This window comes from Prunus persica, chromosome G7 (assembly GCF_000346465.2).
Source record: "Prunus persica cultivar Lovell chromosome G7, Prunus_persica_NCBIv2, whole genome shotgun sequence".
Classification (NCBI taxonomy): domain Eukaryota; kingdom Viridiplantae; phylum Streptophyta; class Magnoliopsida; order Rosales; family Rosaceae; genus Prunus; species Prunus persica.
Window position 1 is genome coordinate 20147928 of NC_034015.1, and position 21195 is coordinate 20169122.

The 21195-nt window shown below is 36.2% G+C and overlaps 3 protein-coding genes and 1 pseudogene across 3 annotated transcripts in view; all 4 read right to left on the bottom strand.

Annotated features, from left to right (window-relative positions):
• On the bottom strand, positions 935–9793 carry LOC18769220 (coatomer subunit beta'-1). The gene is made up of 26 exons (XM_007204257.2): positions 9606–9793; positions 9358–9378; positions 9192–9253; positions 8963–9017; positions 8640–8676; positions 8233–8558; positions 8002–8133; positions 7738–7886; positions 7232–7300; positions 6878–7028; positions 6695–6760; positions 6276–6464; positions 6032–6172; positions 5853–5927; positions 5558–5734; positions 5348–5439; positions 5135–5251; positions 4854–4968; positions 4622–4693; positions 4162–4358; positions 3979–4072; positions 3655–3761; positions 3320–3449; positions 2696–2864; positions 2092–2157; positions 935–1410 (listed from the first exon to the last, which is right to left on the bottom strand). Exons 1-24 carry the CDS (start codon positions 9606–9608, stop codon positions 2724–2726), a joined length of 2718 nt encoding a protein of 905 aa, XP_007204319.2. The 5' UTR covers positions 9609–9793; the 3' UTR covers positions 935–1410; positions 2092–2157; positions 2696–2723.
• Positions 10252–14292, bottom strand: LOC18771335 (probable sulfate transporter 3.5). Its single transcript, XM_007204169.2, has 12 exons — positions 13725–14292; positions 13346–13553; positions 13089–13260; positions 12797–12862; positions 12473–12586; positions 12205–12321; positions 11993–12119; positions 11599–11885; positions 11267–11457; positions 11073–11155; positions 10899–10975; positions 10252–10815 (listed from the first exon to the last, which is right to left on the bottom strand). Exons 1-12 carry the CDS (start codon positions 14026–14028, stop codon positions 10600–10602), a joined length of 1962 nt encoding a protein of 653 aa, XP_007204231.1. The 5' UTR covers positions 14029–14292; the 3' UTR covers positions 10252–10599.
• On the bottom strand, positions 18665–20331 carry LOC18771251 (annotated as a pseudogene).
• LOC109950418 (glycine-rich cell wall structural protein-like) overlaps positions 21091–21195 on the bottom strand; it is a 1726-nt gene continuing 1621 nt past the window's right edge. Inside the window, exon 3 of the mRNA XM_020569039.1 lies at positions 21091–21170. Within this exon, the coding sequence (XP_020424628.1) occupies positions 21091–21170 (80 nt within the window). The remainder of the gene's footprint in view (positions 21171–21195) is intronic.

A 21195-nucleotide genomic window follows, 5' to 3' on the forward strand; every position in this document is an offset into this window, starting at 1 on the left:
TAAGATTAGCCTAGCCACCCTTTATGTAAAGGACCCCCTATGGTCTCTGTAAGAATGTGACACCATTGCACACTTTTCGTTCAAATAGAGCACATTTTTTGTTGTCTTCCAATTTGGCTCGGAGCTTTAGTTGTGTTTCGAGAAAATAACACTGTCACGAGATGTTATTAAGTTATATAACATAAACTGAGTAGACAAAATGTATGCTGTTTATGGTATAGTACATTGAAAATCTTTAGGATGTGTTGGTGTTACGATTACATTGAAAAATCATACAAAAGATAATGCAAATATACGAGGGCACCAAAAACTAATTCCTCCACTGTCATAAAAAGGAAAGAAAAAAAAAAACTATTTCCCCCACTAAAACTTTTCACCTTCCAGCAGTAGATTATAATTGGTGTTGCAGGAACTGCGAGGAAGGACAGATAAAATAAAGCACAAGATGGTAAGCATGCATCAATTATAATTCATCGAACCTAAAAGCAACTCTCACTTTTAGGAGCTGGTTTTATGAGCCGGCCACCTGCTTCTTTCTCGTGAAATTTATGGAAAGGAGCTCCACATATTTCCTTTTCATAAACCATGAAATTGTCGGCACATGAGAACAAACAAGCCTATTAAGATCAATTATAAAAAGGAAACCTAAAATCTCATTTTAGGGAATGTTCATACAATTTTATTAAACCCATACCATACCCATATCATTGAACTTAATGCACTTGTGGCAGAAGCCACCCACCCAGAACTTCATATATAAAACTTAAAGCAGATACAATTATACGAAAATTAACGTAACAAATACTTAATAAAGTTTAAAAGGTTTTGGTATCTATTATTTTCTGGTTGGAATGAGCTTCAGACAAGCCTTTCGTTCTTTGCAGCGAAATGCCCACTTGTTAGAAGGTAAACCAAATGATTGGCTATGATTTAAACATTCTTTAACAATGATTACCAACTTTATGAACACAAAAACGAATCAATCTAACCACACAAGCATAAAACACCAAAAATTAATAATATTCACGGGACGACGAACATTGAACAGGTCATAAAAAAACAAAACGACTTTCTCTAATGCTAAACACCACATCATATCATTGTACATGTTATACATAGGATAGAGATTTCATTTCATTTTTAGCTGCAAAATCACTGGCCATGGAAGGGAAGCAATCGGTCCCGGTCGGTTCTCTTTCTAACCTATTTATCCCAAACCTAACATAAGGAGTATAATATAAAGTGAGGAATCTGATCAAAATCTTTATAGGATTCAATACTTATGAGAGCCTTTTCTTCTTTGACATCCTTTGCATCTGTTAAAGTGAAGTGTCACAAGAATAACTAGTTGTAAAAGGAACTACATGAGAAACTTTCCAGGTTGTACACAGGAACATTTTACAAGCCACCCTGCAGAGAAAAGAAAAGGGGAAACTCCTGTGAAGGGTCACAAATCTAGAATTAACAAGGACAAAATTAGCAAATAAATTAGATTATGGCTCCTAAATATGAGACTAGCTAGCTAAGTAGAGCTAGCAATTGTGGAAAATATAACATCAGATGGAACCCACATGATGCCACAACGCCCTGCATTTCATGGGTCACAACTCAAGATGCATGAAAAGGTTTAATGATAGAGCAAACAAAGATCTTTCGTACAAATGGCAGATCTTTAGTAGGATTAACCATTGACACGGCTCAACTAACCATAGGACCAAATCCCCAACAGTGGGTCTGATTTTTTAAAACATATAAAGAATGAATTGAAGACAATCACACCTAGTAAGGTCCCAGCCTACGTTTCATGATAATGTTTAATTTTGAACTTCATTGATCTTCCAGTATGCTAAAGGATCTTTAAGGATGTAAACAAATGAGCACGCTCAGATGAAGGAACCAGCAAGTAATTTTGTACTTTTTTGTTATTTAATATGTTAATCAAATAAAACCTGAAAATTTTAAGAAAACATGTTGTGACTCCATGATCTCTTAACTGAAAATGAACCATTTATCACAGGTGAGTGACCGAGTAAAATAGGCTTGTGAGCAGAACTTAATAAGAAAATATTTTATATAGGAAGAATGTCTCACCTGAAGATCGGTGTATAACAGCTGGATCTAGCTGTTGTTATGAAAACTAGTGATGTGGCTTAAACACTGCAGTTTCAACAAAGAAAAGATCAACTATCAACATCAATTGACTTCTAAATAAAACCAATTATTAGATTGTTATGATGCGTGTCTGGAAACAGATCATGTTATACAATATTCAAAACACCACCAAATTCATTATTAGACACTATAATGATACAAAAGCAAGCATGCCTTTTCTTTTCCCCCTCTTGGGCATATGCAATTAGGTCAGGACCTGAGACTTGCACAAAATTTGAAGGAACATCAAACCTTACTAATAAACAACTAAAACACACTTCAGATGTAATGTTATTAGGTAATGTTTCGCGGGCAGTTTCTTTTTTTGTTTTTCTTAAAGACGTAATTATCCTCAAAGGATAAGAATGAGAAAGGCAGATACAAGGAAAAGAAAACAAAATTGTGGACACCAAAGAATTTCGTTATTATAGTATAGAATGAGAAAGAAAAAAAATTGGGAAAGAGAGCAGCAGCAACAACCACCATGATAAGAATGAAAAAGAAAAAAAACCAATTATGCATTTTTGAGCATTGAATTAATCACCAGAAATATTCACATTCTCCAATTGCCCTTATGGTGATGCTGTTCTCTCATCATTTACACCCAACTCTTCACCCTGGTCGCCATTTACAAGAACAACACCATTCGTTGAATCATCTTCCTCCTCAACAGTCTCACCTTCATCTTGATTTTCTCCATTCTCCTGTACCTCCTGGAACAAAGACGCACAAAACACAAATAAAACCACTAAAAGCATCCCTTCATGGAAAAAGATTAAAGAAAATTAACTAAAGAAATGCTGAAAGATAAGTCTGTTGATAGTTGACAAGTTTGCTCTAACTACAGGTTTAAAATCCTATCCACCATCTACAACTGGATAGAATCATCAACAGTGTGACAGAGTTTCAAAAACTAAGAGGTGAGAAACATAAACTTTTTGTTAATAATCACCCACCAAAAAGGAAAAAGGCCAAAGCAAACTTTAGCCGTAGTTTCACAAATTCCATGTCTGTTTTTTCACTTGTCTATATAGACTCAAAAGGTGAGTAAAAAAGTCAAAAAATATGCAATCATATAATAACTACGCAAATCAGCTTCCCTTATCTTTGGTTCAAGAATTTTAGCTCGATTAGAAACATCTATTTGTCATCAGTTGGCTTATTATACCTCTTGATCCAGATCTCCATTTTCAAATGGGGCTTCTTCATCAATTTGCATGCTTCTGAACCTTTCAACAAGACTAGTCGTTGACTTCTCAGCATAAATTGGGTATTGTTCAGCAGGAGGATGAATGCCGCTGCAAAAGACATATAAAAGCAATCCACAATGATTCAACAATGCATAACCGCAGAAAATTTATTGCCAGCCAGTAATTATGGTGATATCTACTGCAGCCCCAAATTAGATGGCACAATTTCCAATCTTGGATTACTCTGCTTCTGCAGCGCTAAAAAGTAAAATTATTCCCGACCTGATTTTGAACAGTGAAGAAGAGTGGATACCTATTTTCTGCACTTTTAGACTCAAGGGCAAGAGAAACTTGCCAGTCCTCAAACAAATTAGGATACTCTTGCGGATCCGCCAATGATTCTGCAGCTCTTTTATTGACCTATATCATATTGCAAATTTAAGTGCATAAATAAGCAAGAACTCAACTAGTCAAATATTTGCAAAAATCTTTCCTTTGATTGGTGGATAAGCATAAACTAGAAGATCCACATAGCATAGCAATTTCCTGTTGGTATAATTTCCTTTCTACATCTCAGATTTCACTTAAAGAGACAAACTCTGTTCATGAACTGAGAAAAACACTGTGAAAGTTTAACCTTGTTCAGGTCATTTCTCCAAATTGAAACTATCTCTGAGACCTTGCTTGGGAGGTAAGATCGTGCCATCAAAGCTGCTTCAGGTATCCGTTCACTGTAAGAAAAGATGCCAATGGTTTAACAAACAAAGATGACGACACTAGGAGGTTTAAGTGATCATAATTAGGGTTAAAAGAAATTCACCTTTCCAGCAACAGCTGGATACATTCTTCCACTTTACCCAGCATAAATAAGCAAAGGAAAGCAACATTATTCTTTCCTTGCTCTTTGGCAAGGGATGTGAGTTTTAATAATCCTTGAGCATCTCCAAGAGAAGAATAAAGAAGCAACAAGCCAGAAAAGTCCTTTCCATGTGATAGACAATCTTCAGCCATTTCAAGCTGCATCAGCCATTCAAGCATATGAATATGATTTTGGATGTAAAAATAAAATGTGAGGCACAGTATTTTTAGTCTTGAGAAAACTCATGACCTCAATTGATAACAAGAATATCTAATTCTTTCAAACAAGACAAGGGTATTTATGAGCTCTTTCAATCATGATGGGTGGATACATGATTCTGTATTCTGTAGGTGCTAGTGAATGTGAGGGTCTCCTAGTTTGTTTAATGGAGTTCACACAGAAGACAAAGGTGAGGGAATACCTTCCCAGTGGACATAGCTAATTCTCCCAGCCGCTTCCACTTGGATTCACTTTGCGCTTCTTTAGCAATTTCCTGTCAGAAAGAAGAAAACTTAACATCTTCAAACAACCAGTGAATAATTATTAAAAGGAATTTTTTGTATGAAGGAAATAAATAACACAGTTTATCTTCAAGTTAGCTCCAGAGCAAACCTATCTGACAACTTAGGAATAACAAAGTAAACATATCTCACCATTGCAATCTCAAGTCTACCCAGCTGTATAGCAAGATCAAATTTGTAGTCAGCATCTGTAGCCACTACCAGTGCATCCTCCAACATACCTCGAGATTCCAAAAAACGAGCCACACTGGATGCAAAACAAGAGTTGGATCAAAATGTCAGTCAATTTTCAAAAATTTCAGAATTTTTGAGTTTCTCTCAAGTACAAGAGGCAGGAAATGGAGCTGGGTTTAAGGCTCTATTTAATATCACTTGATGCACAACAGTTTCCAAAGCAAAATATGTTGTCCCACCTATTATGTTGCTCTGGAGGTATTGTTGGAAAGATTTGTTTTGCACGCTCTAAATCTCCACGTATAATAAGTGTTTTGTACTCGATCAAGCTGAGAAGCAAGGTGTATCCCATGACACTGCACACATAAGAAATATTAACACGTTAAAATGGAAAGTGAGAATGGCAAGAGTTTGCTCCCCTTCAAAACTGCAGCTTGCAAGCAAACACTCACTTAAACTCTTTATCAATTAGATAAAGACAACTCTGATTGGCAAGATAGCCCAACAAGTACATGGGCCGGTCTAGGTGAAACATTGTGGTCACCTGCAAAGTCATCGAGTCAAAACACCATCCTAAATCAAGTAAATGTTAAAAATCATGTATAAATAATGTTCTGAAAACTTCAAAACACTGGATTCTAAAACCTGCAAATGTTGCATACCTCACCACCAACACAATAATTTAGTCGCCAAGATGAGTTATTGTAAATGAAACAGTCCCCAACCCATAATCCAGTTCTGACACGCTCGTTTATTTCAAAGAGGAGCTCAAAGGCATCCTCAACACCTAGTTCATCAACAGGCCTTCCACTGTCAAAATACGATGAGACTATATCCCTCTGCCAAATAAACCACACTAAGTTAATCATGTGAATTAGTTTAGCTCACATGTATAGAAAGAACTACGAAGATTCTAATAAACATGGGATATGAGTGGTTGAATGGGAGAACTCTTACATTGTATTTTAGAACGTAAAATGATGAATCACTAGAAATTGCCACCAAATCACCGCTATCAGCCCAATAAACATTCTTGAACAATCAAAGCAACCAAAGAAGCACACAAAATTAGTACCCATGTGGCCAAATAAGAAGTCTGATAATGACATAAGTTCCTAGTAATTTTATTGTGATACCTTGACATTGACATCAATTCGTCTAATCAATCTGCATTCCACCCAGTCATAGAAGCATACAAAGTCATTTGAGCGCATTGCCAGTAAGACCCCTCCATAAATGTGTTCTACAGAAAATGTTGGTCGAACATTCTTCTTTTCCTGAACAGTAAAGTTCAATTCAACTCAATCAGATTTTCCCAACAAGACGATCCCATTGACAAGCATATTCTCAATGAGTTATACATTTTAAAAAGATCAAAACCTGGAATGCTTTGCTGAAAATTTTTATCCTTGAAGTAGATTCCCTAACAGCATATTCTCCATCAGATGACCAGACAAATTCCAATGCTGAGCCAAAGGATCTATTTCTCCATGCTAGACCTGTGTATATTATGTACTCACCATCTCCACAAACAACAACAAACCTTCCATTCGGGTTGTGCTGCAAACTCTGAAATCAAACACAAAATAAAATCCATTGTCGAAACAATTTAATTAAAACAAGGCATTCAATAGTCATATTCTTCTAAGAATCTAAAAGTACAGTGGTTCTGAGAAAATTAAAATATGCTTAATAAAGGACTGGGACTTCCAATCAAACCACTAAAGGTAGGTAAGCTGACACAACAGTGGGCATCGTAGACCCATTGGATTAAATGCTCCTCAAACACAGAAACTTACTTGAGGATAAAGGTCACAGGTTCCCAACTCCTTCACGGCCAAAGGCAATCTTTCTCCATCTGCAACCTGAATTTCACAAAAATAATCAAGGTTCAATATTTCAATTCAAGCAAATAAGAACCTCTATTTCTAGGACCATCTCAGGAAGAAAGATGAAAGTCTGAGCAAGTAGGGAGATTGAACCTCAAAATCTGCTCCAACGCTCTTGATATTCACAGTTTGAATTTCATTATGCTTAGCCCAAATAATTTTCCCACTACTATCCATGCTAGCAACTGGTACTTCTCGGCCAATTTTTACCATTATGGCTCCTTCATCATAACCAATTACAATCCTGTACACAAATGAGACATCTTATGAAATCATCATCTCAAAACAATAATATAGTGAAAAAAAACACCCACTCACAGATTCCAGCATGCCAAGGTATTCATAATAGTATAGTTTTGGTCTTATTCAATAATATATATCATATGCTAACTGGAACATTGGACGTATAGATAATAAAAAATATAAAAATAAAGACGAGCAGCTTACCGACGTGAACCTTTCATATACCCAAAGGCCCAAACACGTTCAAGCCCATAATTCAGTGTGTTTTCAAGCCTGAAAAGTAATAAGTCATGTCAAAATTTTCCCTTTATCTCTAAAAGAACCATTCTATCAATAACAAAAGTTTAAAAATATGCAGAGGCGTAAGGTGTAGATGACAGAATCTAATAGCCTATTCTAAAATGCAGATTCATTAGAGGATCATAAAAACTGAACAGTATGACTTATTCATTAAAGAGCTAAAAGTAAACATCAATAAATATAAGGCGAAAAAATGAAGTTGGCAAAATCTTTCAAGAAAGCAATATACTAATGCAGTTTTATTCTCATCCCATGGTGTAGGTGCATATAGGGCAACATAATACTTTACTTTCTGAGGCCTTAACACTTTAATGAAATAAAAATGATCCCTGGCAACAGAGAATAAATGAATTTGAGACACGAACTTCATCTCAAATAGCTGAAACACTACTTTGGAATTTAATATTTACCGATAAGTCGTTGAGTGCCATATTCTAACAGTTCCATCCTCAGAACCAGTAATTATAACTGGAAGTTCCGGATGAAAGCATACTGCAGAGACATTGTGAGTATGCCCTTCAAGTGTCTGAACACAAGTTTTTGTCTGATAGTCCCACACCTGTTTCCATAAATTCTAATTACAGTCTTTTCAAACTGCATATAAATGCATATACATTTACTGAAGTTCAGGCCACAGAAAAAAATTAAAGTGTCAGGAAAACAATATTGCATACCTTTGCAGTATGATCGTCCGAGCCCGTGATTAAGTAAGGTTTATCACCGCCAGTGAAGTAATCAACGCAATTTACCCCTTTCACGTGGGCATCCAACGTAAAATTGGGGTCAGGGGAGGCAAGATTCCAGATCTGGAAACAAGATGGTGATAAGCAATTAATAGTATGCACAACCAGATAATTTCTCAAATTAAACTTACATGGGTTAATAAAGAATATTTCTGACCGCACCTTTACAGTGTGATCCAGGGAAGCACTTGCAAAAGTATTGGTGTCTTTAGGATTAAAGGTCACTTGCATCACATAGTGGCAATGCCCTTCGAATATCTGAGTACACATCCAACCTTTTTCCCAATCCCACAGTTTGATAAGCATGTCATCGGATGATGACAAAACATATGGAAGTGTTGGATGGACAGCCACACATCTAATATAGTCTGAGTGTGCTTCAAACACTTTAACCTTATCCATCGTATTATAATTGTATGCACGTATGAACATGTCATCAGCTGCAGCTACTACCCACTGCTTACGCGCTACAAATTTTGCTGACCGAACTGCAAGTAGAAAATTTATACATCAAGTAAGTTATAATGTCAAGAACATGGAGCTTATGGAAAAGCTAATGTTTTAAGTACCTGGCAATTCAGAGACTTCAAAAGACTTTGCCATGCTCTGAAGTAAATCAGGAACATTACAGTCAGCACTAACAGAATTACACCCTCGAAAGAGTTAATATTAAAGAAACCAACTATATAAGTTCCCACAGACGAAGAAAAGATCATGAAAAGCTTTCTATGACTAGTAAAAAATCATTGGAATAAAAAGTCATTTCCAAGCATGGCAAATACAACAGAGAAGCAGTAATTTGAAAATGCATCCATTTCCACGAAATCACAACAGAGAAGCAAGATACACTCTAACGTGAGAGGAAAACTAGAATTGGACAAGTGCCACAAACCTGTGACTGGTAATTGAAAATAAACACGGTTCCTGAATACAGACTTGCAAGGATCCTGCCACAAAGGTATGAACAGTATAAGTGGTGGTCTCATGGAAATCTTGATTATAGATAAACAACTACCGATTCCAAATCACACTTTCTCAACGTCTAACGTCTTGCCAGTAAAATAATTTTGCATGTACAGAAATAGTGAAATAGCACAATATCAAGAACGTGGTGAAATTACCATGGTTCAGTTGGATGCAGATCCAAAGACTTAACTCTCTCGGTTCTTTGCACAAATTTTCTCTGCATAATTGGTAGTTATAGTAAGCAGAATATCGGAAATTCTCAAAACGAAAAGCTCAAAGTGGAAATGGATAACACAAATTCAAAGGAACTGAGAAAACTACCTTGATATCAAGCCTGAGAGGCTGCAGAAATCCCATAGAAACAGCAGACATTGAAATGGAAAGAGTTAGATGAAACCAATACGAGAAAACAAGAAGAAATGCATAGCTGAAGCTCAACTAAGTCACAAAGGCAGCCATAACTACGTTTTCACAATTCTAACATTCTCTCGGAAGCGAAAGAAGCATAAGCGAGTAAAATTGTGGTGACGTTTTCAGATCCAAGCTAAATTCAAAAGCGACGACGTTACCATTTTTATGAGCTTGGAGATGACAGGCTCGGACGGGAGAAGTTGGTGCAGAGCTCGAAGAGCGAAGCTGGAAGGCTTAGCTTTAGAGATCGAAGCCAAGAGAGTTAGAAGCAGAGGTCGAACAGTTTTCGCTGTGACTGTGAGCGCACGTTCGGTGAACAGAGTGTATATGTGTGTTCGTCTGCGGGAGAGAGAGATCGGGAGGCTAATGTGAGCTATGGGCTCAGGCTCAAATCCAACAACAGTATTTGGGCTTGGGCCTGATGTTGTGTCCAAAGCAAAACTTTCCAAGACCAAGAACTGTGAAGTTAGGCTCGGGCCTCATTTACTTGTGAATCCCTTATAAATCTTTACTATTTTCTAATTTAGACGTGTGTTCGCACTTTGACCTTTTTGGGCCTTCTTGCGCCATAAATTTTTGTTTGTAATTGTACTTTTCGTATAAAAAAAAGAACGGAAAGAAAAACACCATTAAATTAAGAGTTATTAGTGAAGTTGTTACAAGTGATGAAGATATAATGATATTGAACTTGGTTACCAAACTATGAAGCTACAGTTTTATTTTATTTTTTATTTTTTAAGTTTTCTTGATTAGATACATTTCATCCTTTCCAATGACTTCAAAAGAATTGAACGAGGAGCCGTATGAAGTGAAAATCTCATGTACGGTTCTGTAGAGTGGCAGTAAGGGTGACTTATCTGTCAACTTTTCCACTATCACCCCCAAAAAACCATTAAAACTTAAAAACAAAAATAGAGCAACAAATACTCTTGTCATGTATGGAAGCAAGAAAACCTATTTACACCTTATTTCCTACCAAAGAGAAAATACAGTTTATTTCCTATGAAATAAAAATTGGAATTTAATTCCTGTAAGGGAAAAATACACACTTTATTTCCCCTAGGCATAAACCCCAATTTGACAACTACAACATTCAGAATACTATTTCTAAGTAGCATATCAATTGCAGAATAAGAACCCTAAACAACAGCATCAAACTTGTTGTGATGGATCATCACTTGCATCTCCGGCGCCTTTCGATGAATCGCCGGATTCACTGGTGGTTTTCTTTGGCTTACTAGTTGAAAACTTGCAATTTTCAATTGCTTCCTCGATCGATAGGTAGACATTTTCTTTTCCAAGCTTGTCTATGAAATGTGAGGTTATCATCTTCTCCATCACCTTAAGCCTCGGGTTTATAATTCCCAACTAAAAACATGAACAAATATTATGAATATCATCTTTTAGTTTCCTTGTAACAATTATATTATTTGAGGAAAATTGTAGCTTACCTTAACATCATTTGCACTCAAGGTTTTGTTTATCTCCTTCAATGTTTCAAGGCCAGTCATGTCAATGGTTACAACTCCTATAAAACCAAAGTTTGAAACATTTAATTATAATTAAGTTAAAATAATTTATAACAGTCCACGATACATTTGTGTGGCAAATTTAATCAATCGTACCAGACAATTCTAGCACAACATGCTGAAGCTCATCTCCCGTAGTTTCTAGATGGCTTTGCTCATCGCGAACCCATCTTAAAATCCTATTCAAAATAATGTCAATTAGAAATTACATGTAATTTAATTAATTTAATTTAAAGCAATATGAATATATATATATATATATATATATATGATCATTTTGCAACTATTACCTCTCTCTGACATAGTTGCCATTTGCAAAGTAAATTGGGGAGCCAATTTGAAGCACGATGATCCCTGAATTCCTTGCTGCGTCAGGGTACTGCTCTATGTCACGGTATAAGACTGAGTCTGGTAATCTCCCAAGCTTACAAGTTCCTGGCCTGGCCACATAAAGGAGGGCTCGCACAAGACCAAGAACCACCTAATGAATTAACACCAAATTAACCTATAATTGTCACACTAATTTTTATACACGCGATATTAAAAGAGAAAAAATTCAAACACACAGCACTAAATGCATGAGTAACTGCTTTTAACTACTTCAGCTATGTGCGTTACTTACTGAAAGGCCGAGTCCCATGTCCATGCTTATGAAGGCAACGCCAAGGAAGGCAGCCATGCATACGACAAAGTCAAACTTGTCAACCTTGAAGAGTTCAATGGCTTCTTCATATTTGATGAGGCCAAGCATGGCGGACATAATAATGGCAGACAAAGCAACAAGAGGGGTATAGCTAAAGAGAGGAGCCAAGAAGAGAAGCACAAGTGCCATGAAAACGGCCATCACTGCGTTTGACATTGGTGTCTTAGCTCCCGCGTTGTAATTCACCGCAGTCTTTGAAAAGGGTCCTTTAAAAAATAATATGCATATTAAAATTAAAATCAAACAATTAGGTAGATATTATATAGTGATTATTGTTAATCAAATCAATTAGTTGGGAATTTAATTTAATTACCAGTGGTCAAATAGCATGAAGTGAAAGATCCAACAATGTTCATGAGGCCATAAGCTATCATTTCCTTGTTGCCATCAACGTTTTCATTTCTCATGATGCCAAAGCTCCTTCCAATAGCTATTCCTTCCTGAAAATTATTTAAAAATTAAGATATATAGATATTGAACTAAGAACAAGAAAAGGAATTAGTAAATTAATAAGGCGTTTCTTACCGCCAAAGCAATAAGGCCAGTTATAGCCCCAGCCTTCACAATTTGTGGGAAATATTTGCGGTCAAAGTTCAAAAATTGAATGGAAGGAGGATTGATCCCTCTCTTCAAGTCTCCCACCTAAGATTTATAAGGAAAAAAAATTATCAACATATAAATGAAAAAGACCATTTTGTACAAGTCATATTATTTTCATCTGGGCAAATGGGATTTTCTTAATAAATCAAATTAATATAAAGAGAAATTACTAATGGTGCATGCATGCACTTACAATGGGAATTCCATGATCTTGAGCATGGGCAAAATAAGCAATAAGGCAGCCAGATACAACCACCACCAGTGGAGACATAGCCGACACCCAAAATAGCTTTGGCTTCCTATCCCTCTGAAAATATTAAGTAAACCTTATTAATTTTTAGAGTAATATAAACGACACTAAAGAATGAGAGAATCGAACACAAAACTTTGCGTGTGCATGCGTGTATGGAGAAGAGTAATGTTATATATATGAACTAGGCATATTTATATATTTAAAATTGTGGGACCCATTTCAGTTTGTCCATCTGATTAATTTGTTGAAGAAGAGATAACTCACCAGCCACCTGGTGAACTGAAGTAAAATAAGGAAGACAATACCCATAACTGCACTCTCCCACCTCCACTGGAAAAAGAAAGAAGAAGGAAAAAAGTGTCAGGTATTTAAATCTATATCATAATTGAATGAATTAATAATGCGTGTTCATGCATTTAGGCAATGATCTTGGGCCTGTTTTTGTTTGGATATATATGAATCTGATCATATCTCAAGGAATTAATTCATACAAAATTAACAACACCACATATATAGTATGCACTAATTATTCATTAATTAGTGGATAAACACAAACCTCTTTTCTATGTTCGAACACTGATTTCAAAACATTTACGACGTCGGTTTTGGTGGTGAAATTCTTCAGTCCCAGCATGCCCTTCAACTGTTGCAAGCAGATTATAACTGCAGTCCCTCCCATGAAGCCAGTGATGGTGGAATGCGACAGAAAATCCACCAGAATCCCCAGCCTAATCCACAACAATAATTAATATATAATTAATTAGCTTAATGTTTTGCATCATTATCCTTGCTCGTTCAGGATCAGGACAACACCTTAGAACACCGAGAAGAGTCTGCATGATGCCGGTAACAAAGGTGGCTGTAAAAACCAAGTGAAGGTACAATGCCGGTTCAGTCTTCGGTGAAGCCACTTCTCCAATGATTTCTGCAATAAGTAAAGAGCATGCTGCCACAGTTCCCACGGCAAGGTACTTGGAAGCTCCAAATATTGCATAAATAATTGGAGGAACAAAACTTGAATCTACACAGCAAAAAAAAAATACACATTTTTATCGAGTAACATTCTCTTAATAATTGTCACACACTGAATTCAGACACAATATATATATATATATATATATATATATATAAAATATATTCTAGACGCGAAAATCAACCTAATCAATGATATAGATTCACAGCGAGGACTTACAAAGGCCGACGATGGGAGGAAGCTGGCCGAGCTTGGCATAGCTAATCCCTTGAGGGATGGCAAGACTGGTGATGGTGATGCCGGCAAGCACGTCGTATTGAAATGTTTTTAAACTGTATTTCGGAAGCCATTCGCAGATGGGAACGAGATATTGCAAGCCTTTCTTGACCTTTCCAAGTGGTTTCTGATTCTCAAATTGCTTAAAGGGGTCGTCAGGGAAGAAGGTCTCTTTGAGATCAGATTTGAGTGTGGTGCCAAAGCCCCTTGGGGCTGCAAAGCTCACCGTACGGTTGGAAGAATCCATGGGAGTCAGCTCTCAGACACAAAACATGCAAGAAAAGACCCGAGAGAAAAATGGCTGTGAAATCAAACCTACCAAAAAGACGCCAGCATTTATAGGAAGAAAGGAAGTCGTGAATTATTGAATATGGCCAAGATTAATCGGATAAGTGGCGCGCATTAATTCTGACTAGTCACAGTGTATGAACTTGGGTGAGAAGTATCTCTTGTCCGACTCTAACGATTTGCTTTTATAGAAACTTGCAGTTCGAATTAATATTTTCTAGATTATATATTGTTATTATGTTTACATGTTATGACGCTGCATTCTTACATATATACTTCCTTAATACGCTCTCGTCAACTCCTACGTGGAAGCATAATAACATCTACATTGTGTGGATGAATGATGTTGTGCTCTCGTACATAGGAGTGTCAGAAAGTGAAAGCAGAGGTGGAGCGCGAATAGTTCCCTTCCCATTTTGCTATAATTTCTCTCACCTCACTCTTTTTCTTTTCGCTTTAATTTCTAACTCTTTCCTCTCTCATGTTTTGATACCTAAAATTAGTTTTCAGCAATAACTATTTTTATCACTCTTTCTAACTTATTTTCAACCATTCCAAGACTTTTAAGTTATGCCTAATGAGTCACATGACATAAGGATAATGATAAAGATTTACGAGGACGTTGACTCCATATGTGTATGGTAACATCTGAACACAAAATAATGTTAAATCAAAAACTAAATTTGTTAATGTGACGTTAATTATATTAGCAAATACGTCAAAGTTTCCATATTTCACACTCGCATAAGATAAAAAAGAAGAAAAATAATCTCAAAATTTTCAAAACAACGTCCTAGTACACAAGAAAATTGACGAACCTAGAAACAATTAATTAATTGAATTCCTAGGTATTGAGTTGACTGAAAAGAAAAATAAATAAATGCAAATATATTAGCTATAAAACCCTTAGGACAAGTACCGTATACAAGTGCGAGTACCGTATGTATTTCTATATGACATACATGAATGAAAGCCCGAGTTTCAAACAACTTCTCTTACCATGCTAAGATCAACCCAATTTCTTCTTCTTCTCTTACACGACCCGCATACATTAGCTCAAAGACGGAATTAAGAATTTTTCAATGAGTGAGCTATAGTTAAAGTTATTAGCTTAAAATTTAATGATTTTTTTTTTAGTACTTACAATTTTTATAATCTTTTTAGAAATAAAAGTAAACATTAAATCATATAAATCACGCTTATTCATAGCTTCATAGACTACAACCGAATTTTCATATTTTGATTGGGTGGTTCGGCCCTTGCATTAGCTATATATTATCATCAGACAAGTTTCGCTATCCAGGAATTGACATGTTAGTTGACCTTGCGTGGAATGCATGTATATTGGCATATTGCATTACACAAATATAATATATAAAAAATCCATGATATATATGACAGAGTTGTGTCGGTACATAGAAGTTCAAGATTAATACAATGAGTAATGAATGAGCCACGGTTAATATATCAATCAACTAAAGTTATGTGAAGAAATATTGTCCCAAATTATAGTAATCAACAAAAGGGTCAATGCCAATTTATATAAATGAAATACAATTAAAAAAATATATATAGTATACATATACCACGAGTTCTTTTTGACTTGTACGAGATTTACTTTTTAGAGTTACTTTCTGATTATGTAATTTATTCAATTTGATCTTCGAAAAATAAGAAAATATGAGTTTGGAAAGGGAGGGAGGAAGGCTAGTAAAATATTAAAAAATAATTAATACTATAGTAAAAAAGAATGTGACGTTACTCATGAACATTAGTGATCGTTTGTGATTTTTAGTAGCTCAATTTGTATAAATACCGAAATAAGAAAAACATCTAAACTGCATTGTTTGTTCAAAGGGGCACAATTGCAAAGACCACGACACATGAGTTGCAAGCAGATCAGCCCTGCACCAGCAGGCAACGGCGCCGTGGGGTGGGTCACAGCTAGCAATAGGGTGTGTCCTCCATTGATTGGGTAAAACAGGTCCAAGGAGCATTCTCAGCGGTCCAAAATAACAGGACAAACGAAAACTTGACTGATGTGAATGAATAAGAAAACAAAACGATGAAGGGAAAGGCTAGAAAACTTTGAATGAATTATAATCTAGCTTAGCGTAAAGATGTTCGCTTCCACAATGGCTCCAAAAAGAGTTTGCATCTGATTTGAAAACATGGGTTGTCTCTCTGAAAAAAACCACGATGAAATAAAGCCTTCCTCAGTAGTTAGTCATGAAGACGAAGGGGGAGGGCTGGCTGGCTGGCTGGCTGGCTGCACGAGTTTGAAACGCAACTGCATGGTGAAGTTTGTGGTGCCAAACTTGAGCTAATCATAGTGGACTCATTTTTCAGCATCATTTCAACATTCTCAATCATTGCTTTGCTTTAGATGTTGACCATGATTTATTTATTTTTTAATCTGGTCCATTTTCACTTTCCCGACAAATTGTTTGTTGCTTGAAAACGGAATGCAAGGCCAAGGTTGCCCCAGAAAGACCTAGGAAATATGCACCAATAGTTTCGCACCACATCAGATATTTAAGTTTTTGAGAATGGAAAGTATAGGTGGCCTCCACTAGCTCTGTGTCGAACACAGATATGCACTAATGACATGGAAGATTTTGCCTGTAGTGTGACTCGGCCTTGAAGAAAAATTGAGCCTATTTTGGATAACGGGACTTTGATTAAAACGGCCGACATAAATTTCAAGTCCTAAAACTTAGACGTGGATTCCACTTTTATATTTGTATATGCATGCATGGTGATGGTAGCATCTTAATTGTCATCACAAAGTTTATAACAACTACATGAAGAAATGTATCAAAATGACTGGGAAAAGCAACCACTACAGTGTTCTTCACATTACAGTCAATTAAGAACAATACTCTTGGATCCTGCTGACTTATCACGATCGATATTCTTATCTTTATTATCGATAATATCGTTGTGTAAAGGGCGGAGTTCAAAAGTTTCATACGGATGAAAAGCGCTATATTATTTTTCTTTCAAAGAGCTGTTGAGTTGAAATAGACTAATTTTTCCTACGATTAGTGAACTTTTTAAAAATTAACAATAAATCCTTACATTTTTAAACATTTGCACTGGACTGGGGGATGAGTGAATTTGGTAAAGATAAATTGAGTGAAGTTGTAAGGATGTGAAAGTTTTTATTAGACTAGTCACCCAACATTGTTCCTAAAGTGAATCGCTTCAAATGAGATCGAACTGCAAAGCAAATTCAAGCCTGATCAATACAGCAATTTCTGCTTTTGGATAATGGAGAAACTGAAATGATTAAGATGATGGAGAATTCAAAGCAGGCCTTTGAAGTCCTAAAACTTAGACCTGGACGCGCACTTTATACATGCATTGAAAAGAAAATATACCAAAATGACTGGGAAAGCAAACCATATATACAGTTTTCAAATCGGATTACGCTAAATAGAATCTCTTCCTTCCATAAATTAATTATATCCATATTGACTCACACTGCGTTTTGGTGCAGCAAATCCAATTCTGCTTTCGAATGGCAATCCAAGCTGTCGTGTATATCTAAATGCCTTTTGTATACAAAAATATTAATTGTACTAAAACAAAGAGAGTAAATACATGAATAATAATCGAAGGAGAAAAGGCTTGGAGGTGATCAAGGATAAATTATTTGAAGATGAAAAGCACCCACTAACAAAGGAATATTAATAATTTAAGGACTTTATTTTATCATGGGCCCATGACGATAACGTTACATTTACTTCAATCAGATTCATAACAACAGTCCAGTCATGTCAAATTGCATTTGAGGCCCGAATGAAGAATCAAGGATTCTGTGAGAATGTGAAGATAAAGAGTCTCATATTGGAAAGTTGAGAAATCTAGCAAGGGCTTATAAGGAGTTGTGTTATTCCTCCAATTACCAATTGATTTTGGGGTGGAACCTTAACTTCCTTCATGGTATCAAAGCGGGTTGCCCACGTGTGAAAGCCCAACGGCCACACGTGCTCCACGTCACCTAAAATGTGTTGTCCATGTGTTAGGCTTGAAAATTCGTCATACGTGCGGGGGCGTGTGAGAAACCTAGCAAGGGCTCATAAAGAGTTGTGTTACTCCTCCCATTGCCAATTGGTTTTGGGGTGGAACCTCAACTTCCTTCACAAATACAATCGATAGTTTAAACTACAAGGGAGGGGGGTTTTTCAGACACACACCATCAAGGTGTCATGTGAGTTCGAATTTGAGACTACCAGTTTAAAGACCTTTTTCCATTGGGCTATACCTTGTTGACTTCTCTCATTTTATTTTACTTTGGGTTCATATATAGAAAACTATTTCATGTGTGAATAAATTTCAATAAAAGAGAAAGATAAGCCCCAACTTTAGTTACAATTAATAGGTACCATTAACTACACAATCAATAACATCTGAGTGTGAATATAAGTCACCATTTAGCTTCGATTTATGTTGAGAAAATTGACATGCTTCAACTGCATCCTCGATCGACTAGTACACGTTATCCTTCCCAATCTTGTCTATGAAATATGATAGCCAAGGTTTGAAAATGCGTTATATACCTCTTCGACTGACGTTAATATCTTTCTTATTTAACATGTCCGTAAAGATGGATATATATATATATGTATGTGGAAGCTTACATAAAGCATGAGGCCATCGTTCATGCTTATGAAGGCAACACCAAAGAAGGCAGTCATGCAAATGCAGAAATCAAACTTGTCAACCTTGAAGAGTTTGATGGCCTCTTCATATTTGATGAGGCCAAGCGTGGCAGATATAATAACGGCACAGAGAGCAATAAGAGGGGTGTAGCTAAAGAAAGGAGCCAAGAACAAGAGCGTGAGCGCCACAAAGATTGCCATCACCATGTTTGACATTGCTGTCTTAGATCCTGCATGGTAATTCACTGCAGTTTTCGAAAATGTTCCTGCAAATTTTATGAAAAATTGATACCAAAATGTGGTACGTATACCTACAAGTACTATTACTGCTTGGATAATTGGACTATATAATTTATAATACCAATGGTCAAGTAGCAAGAAGTGAAAGATCCGGCGAGGTTCATGAGGCCAAAAGCGCTATCATTTCCTTATTCCCATCAACTTGTTAATTTTTCAGTAGGGCAAAGCTCGGGCAGAGGAAGTTCGAAAATTCAGGCACCTAATGAATATTTGTGTAAACCCCTTTTCTCAATCACTTGTACTAAAAAAAATCATTTTCTTGTGAATTTTTTTATCTATAAATAATACAAACAAACCTCATCTCTATGTTCGATGAGTGCGTGCATAACAGATATGACATCGGTTTTGGTCCTAAAATGCGTCAAACCAAAAAAGCCCTTAAATTGTTGCAAGCATATTATAGTTGCAGTCCCTCCCATGAAGCCAGTGATCGTGGAATGTGATAAGAAATCCACCAACATTCCCATTCTGCACAAATATATATTAACTCATCAATTTAATTAAAGAATATTCCAACTCCAGTATAATTTTAATTGGGTTTTATTAGTTTATGCTGTTTTCACATAACAATTTTTTCTTTCAAATATTAATTGCAAGAGCCTCTTTTTCGATCGATCACCTTTGAAAACCTAGAGCTGCTTGAAAGATTCCGGTGACAAAGGTGACCGTAAAAATCAAGTGAAGGTACAATGCGGGCTGAGCCTCTGGAGATGCAACTTTGTTAATGGTTTCGGCAATAAGCAATGAGCTTGTACCCAACGTGCCCACAGCAACATGCTTCGAGTTTCCGAAAATCGCATAAACAATAGATGGAACAACGCACGAATCTGTGCATGGAATCACAATCGCCAAATTTAAATAATAATTTGTGTTCTTGAAATTAAAAATAACCAATTACTAACTTAATTACACACATGTTTAATGAGAAAAAAACATCTTTTGTAACATGATCCAACATGCACGTGTGGGGTTTATATGCATGCATGATGGATACATGGGACCGGCTACTTACAGAGGCCGATGACAGAAGGAATGTCGGCAAGGCTAGTGATGGTGATACCAGCAAGTAAATCAAACTGGAACATGCGCAAACTATATTTGGGAAGCCATTCAAAGATGGGAATGAAATATTGGAAGGCTTTCTTGACACGGCCAAGCGGTTTCTCCTTCTTGAATTACTTGAATGGATCGTCAGGGAAAAAGGTTTCCTTGAGGTCAGATTTGAATGTCGTTGCAAACCCTCTTGGAGCTGCAAAGCTCACCGTGTGGAAGTTGGATTTGATATTGGAACCCATCTCTATTTATGATACTGATCACCGCACCCCACGGATTTAAGAACAACGAGCTGGATTGATGGATGAATTCTTGACTGAAAGAGACACCGTCGGATATTTCTTGTGCAGCCTCCTTCACCCTTGGACACAAAGAAAGGAGAGGGTTTTTGGTTTTTCATTTTGTCAAAGGGTTCAAAATGAATGATTTTAATTATAAGATTATCAAAGAAAGAGAGGATTATAATTATAATTACTTCAAATTCACTGAATAATGGTTTTTTCCTTGACAAATTTTCTGCGGTGACTGCAATTGAATCTTAATTAAAAATGCACCAAACAGCAAATTTATTTATTTAATTATAGGAAGACGAAGACAATATATTATATTTCTATATATGCTTGTCTTATTTTGTGGACTGTAACTTTTTATTTGTTTGTTTTGGTAAATTATGGCAACATGGTTTTACAAGGATTAATTGAAAAATTAGCTCCATCAATCAAAGATTGTGGATTTATTTAATTAAAATGGATCGAGTTTATTTGGCGGTCGACATATGATCGATCGCTTTGGAGGCCATGAATGGCCACTGTTTTTAACAATTTGCCCCCTCAGCTATAATATTTACCATTGGCTTCCTATTTAGAAGAAGTAAATTATGAAATTTAATTTATATGATTGAGAAGTAGAATAATTATTGGCTCTTCTTCTTCAGAATGAAATGAAAATTAAAAGCATGGCGATGCTACATATATAAGAACGAAGGTAGTGGCACCTTCAACTCACGAGCTCTTACTCTTACTCTTATGCATGGTTGAATAATTGTCCCCGCTAACATTAGGCAAATTCAGCACCGATGTCTCTAATTAAACAATTATGCATGTCCA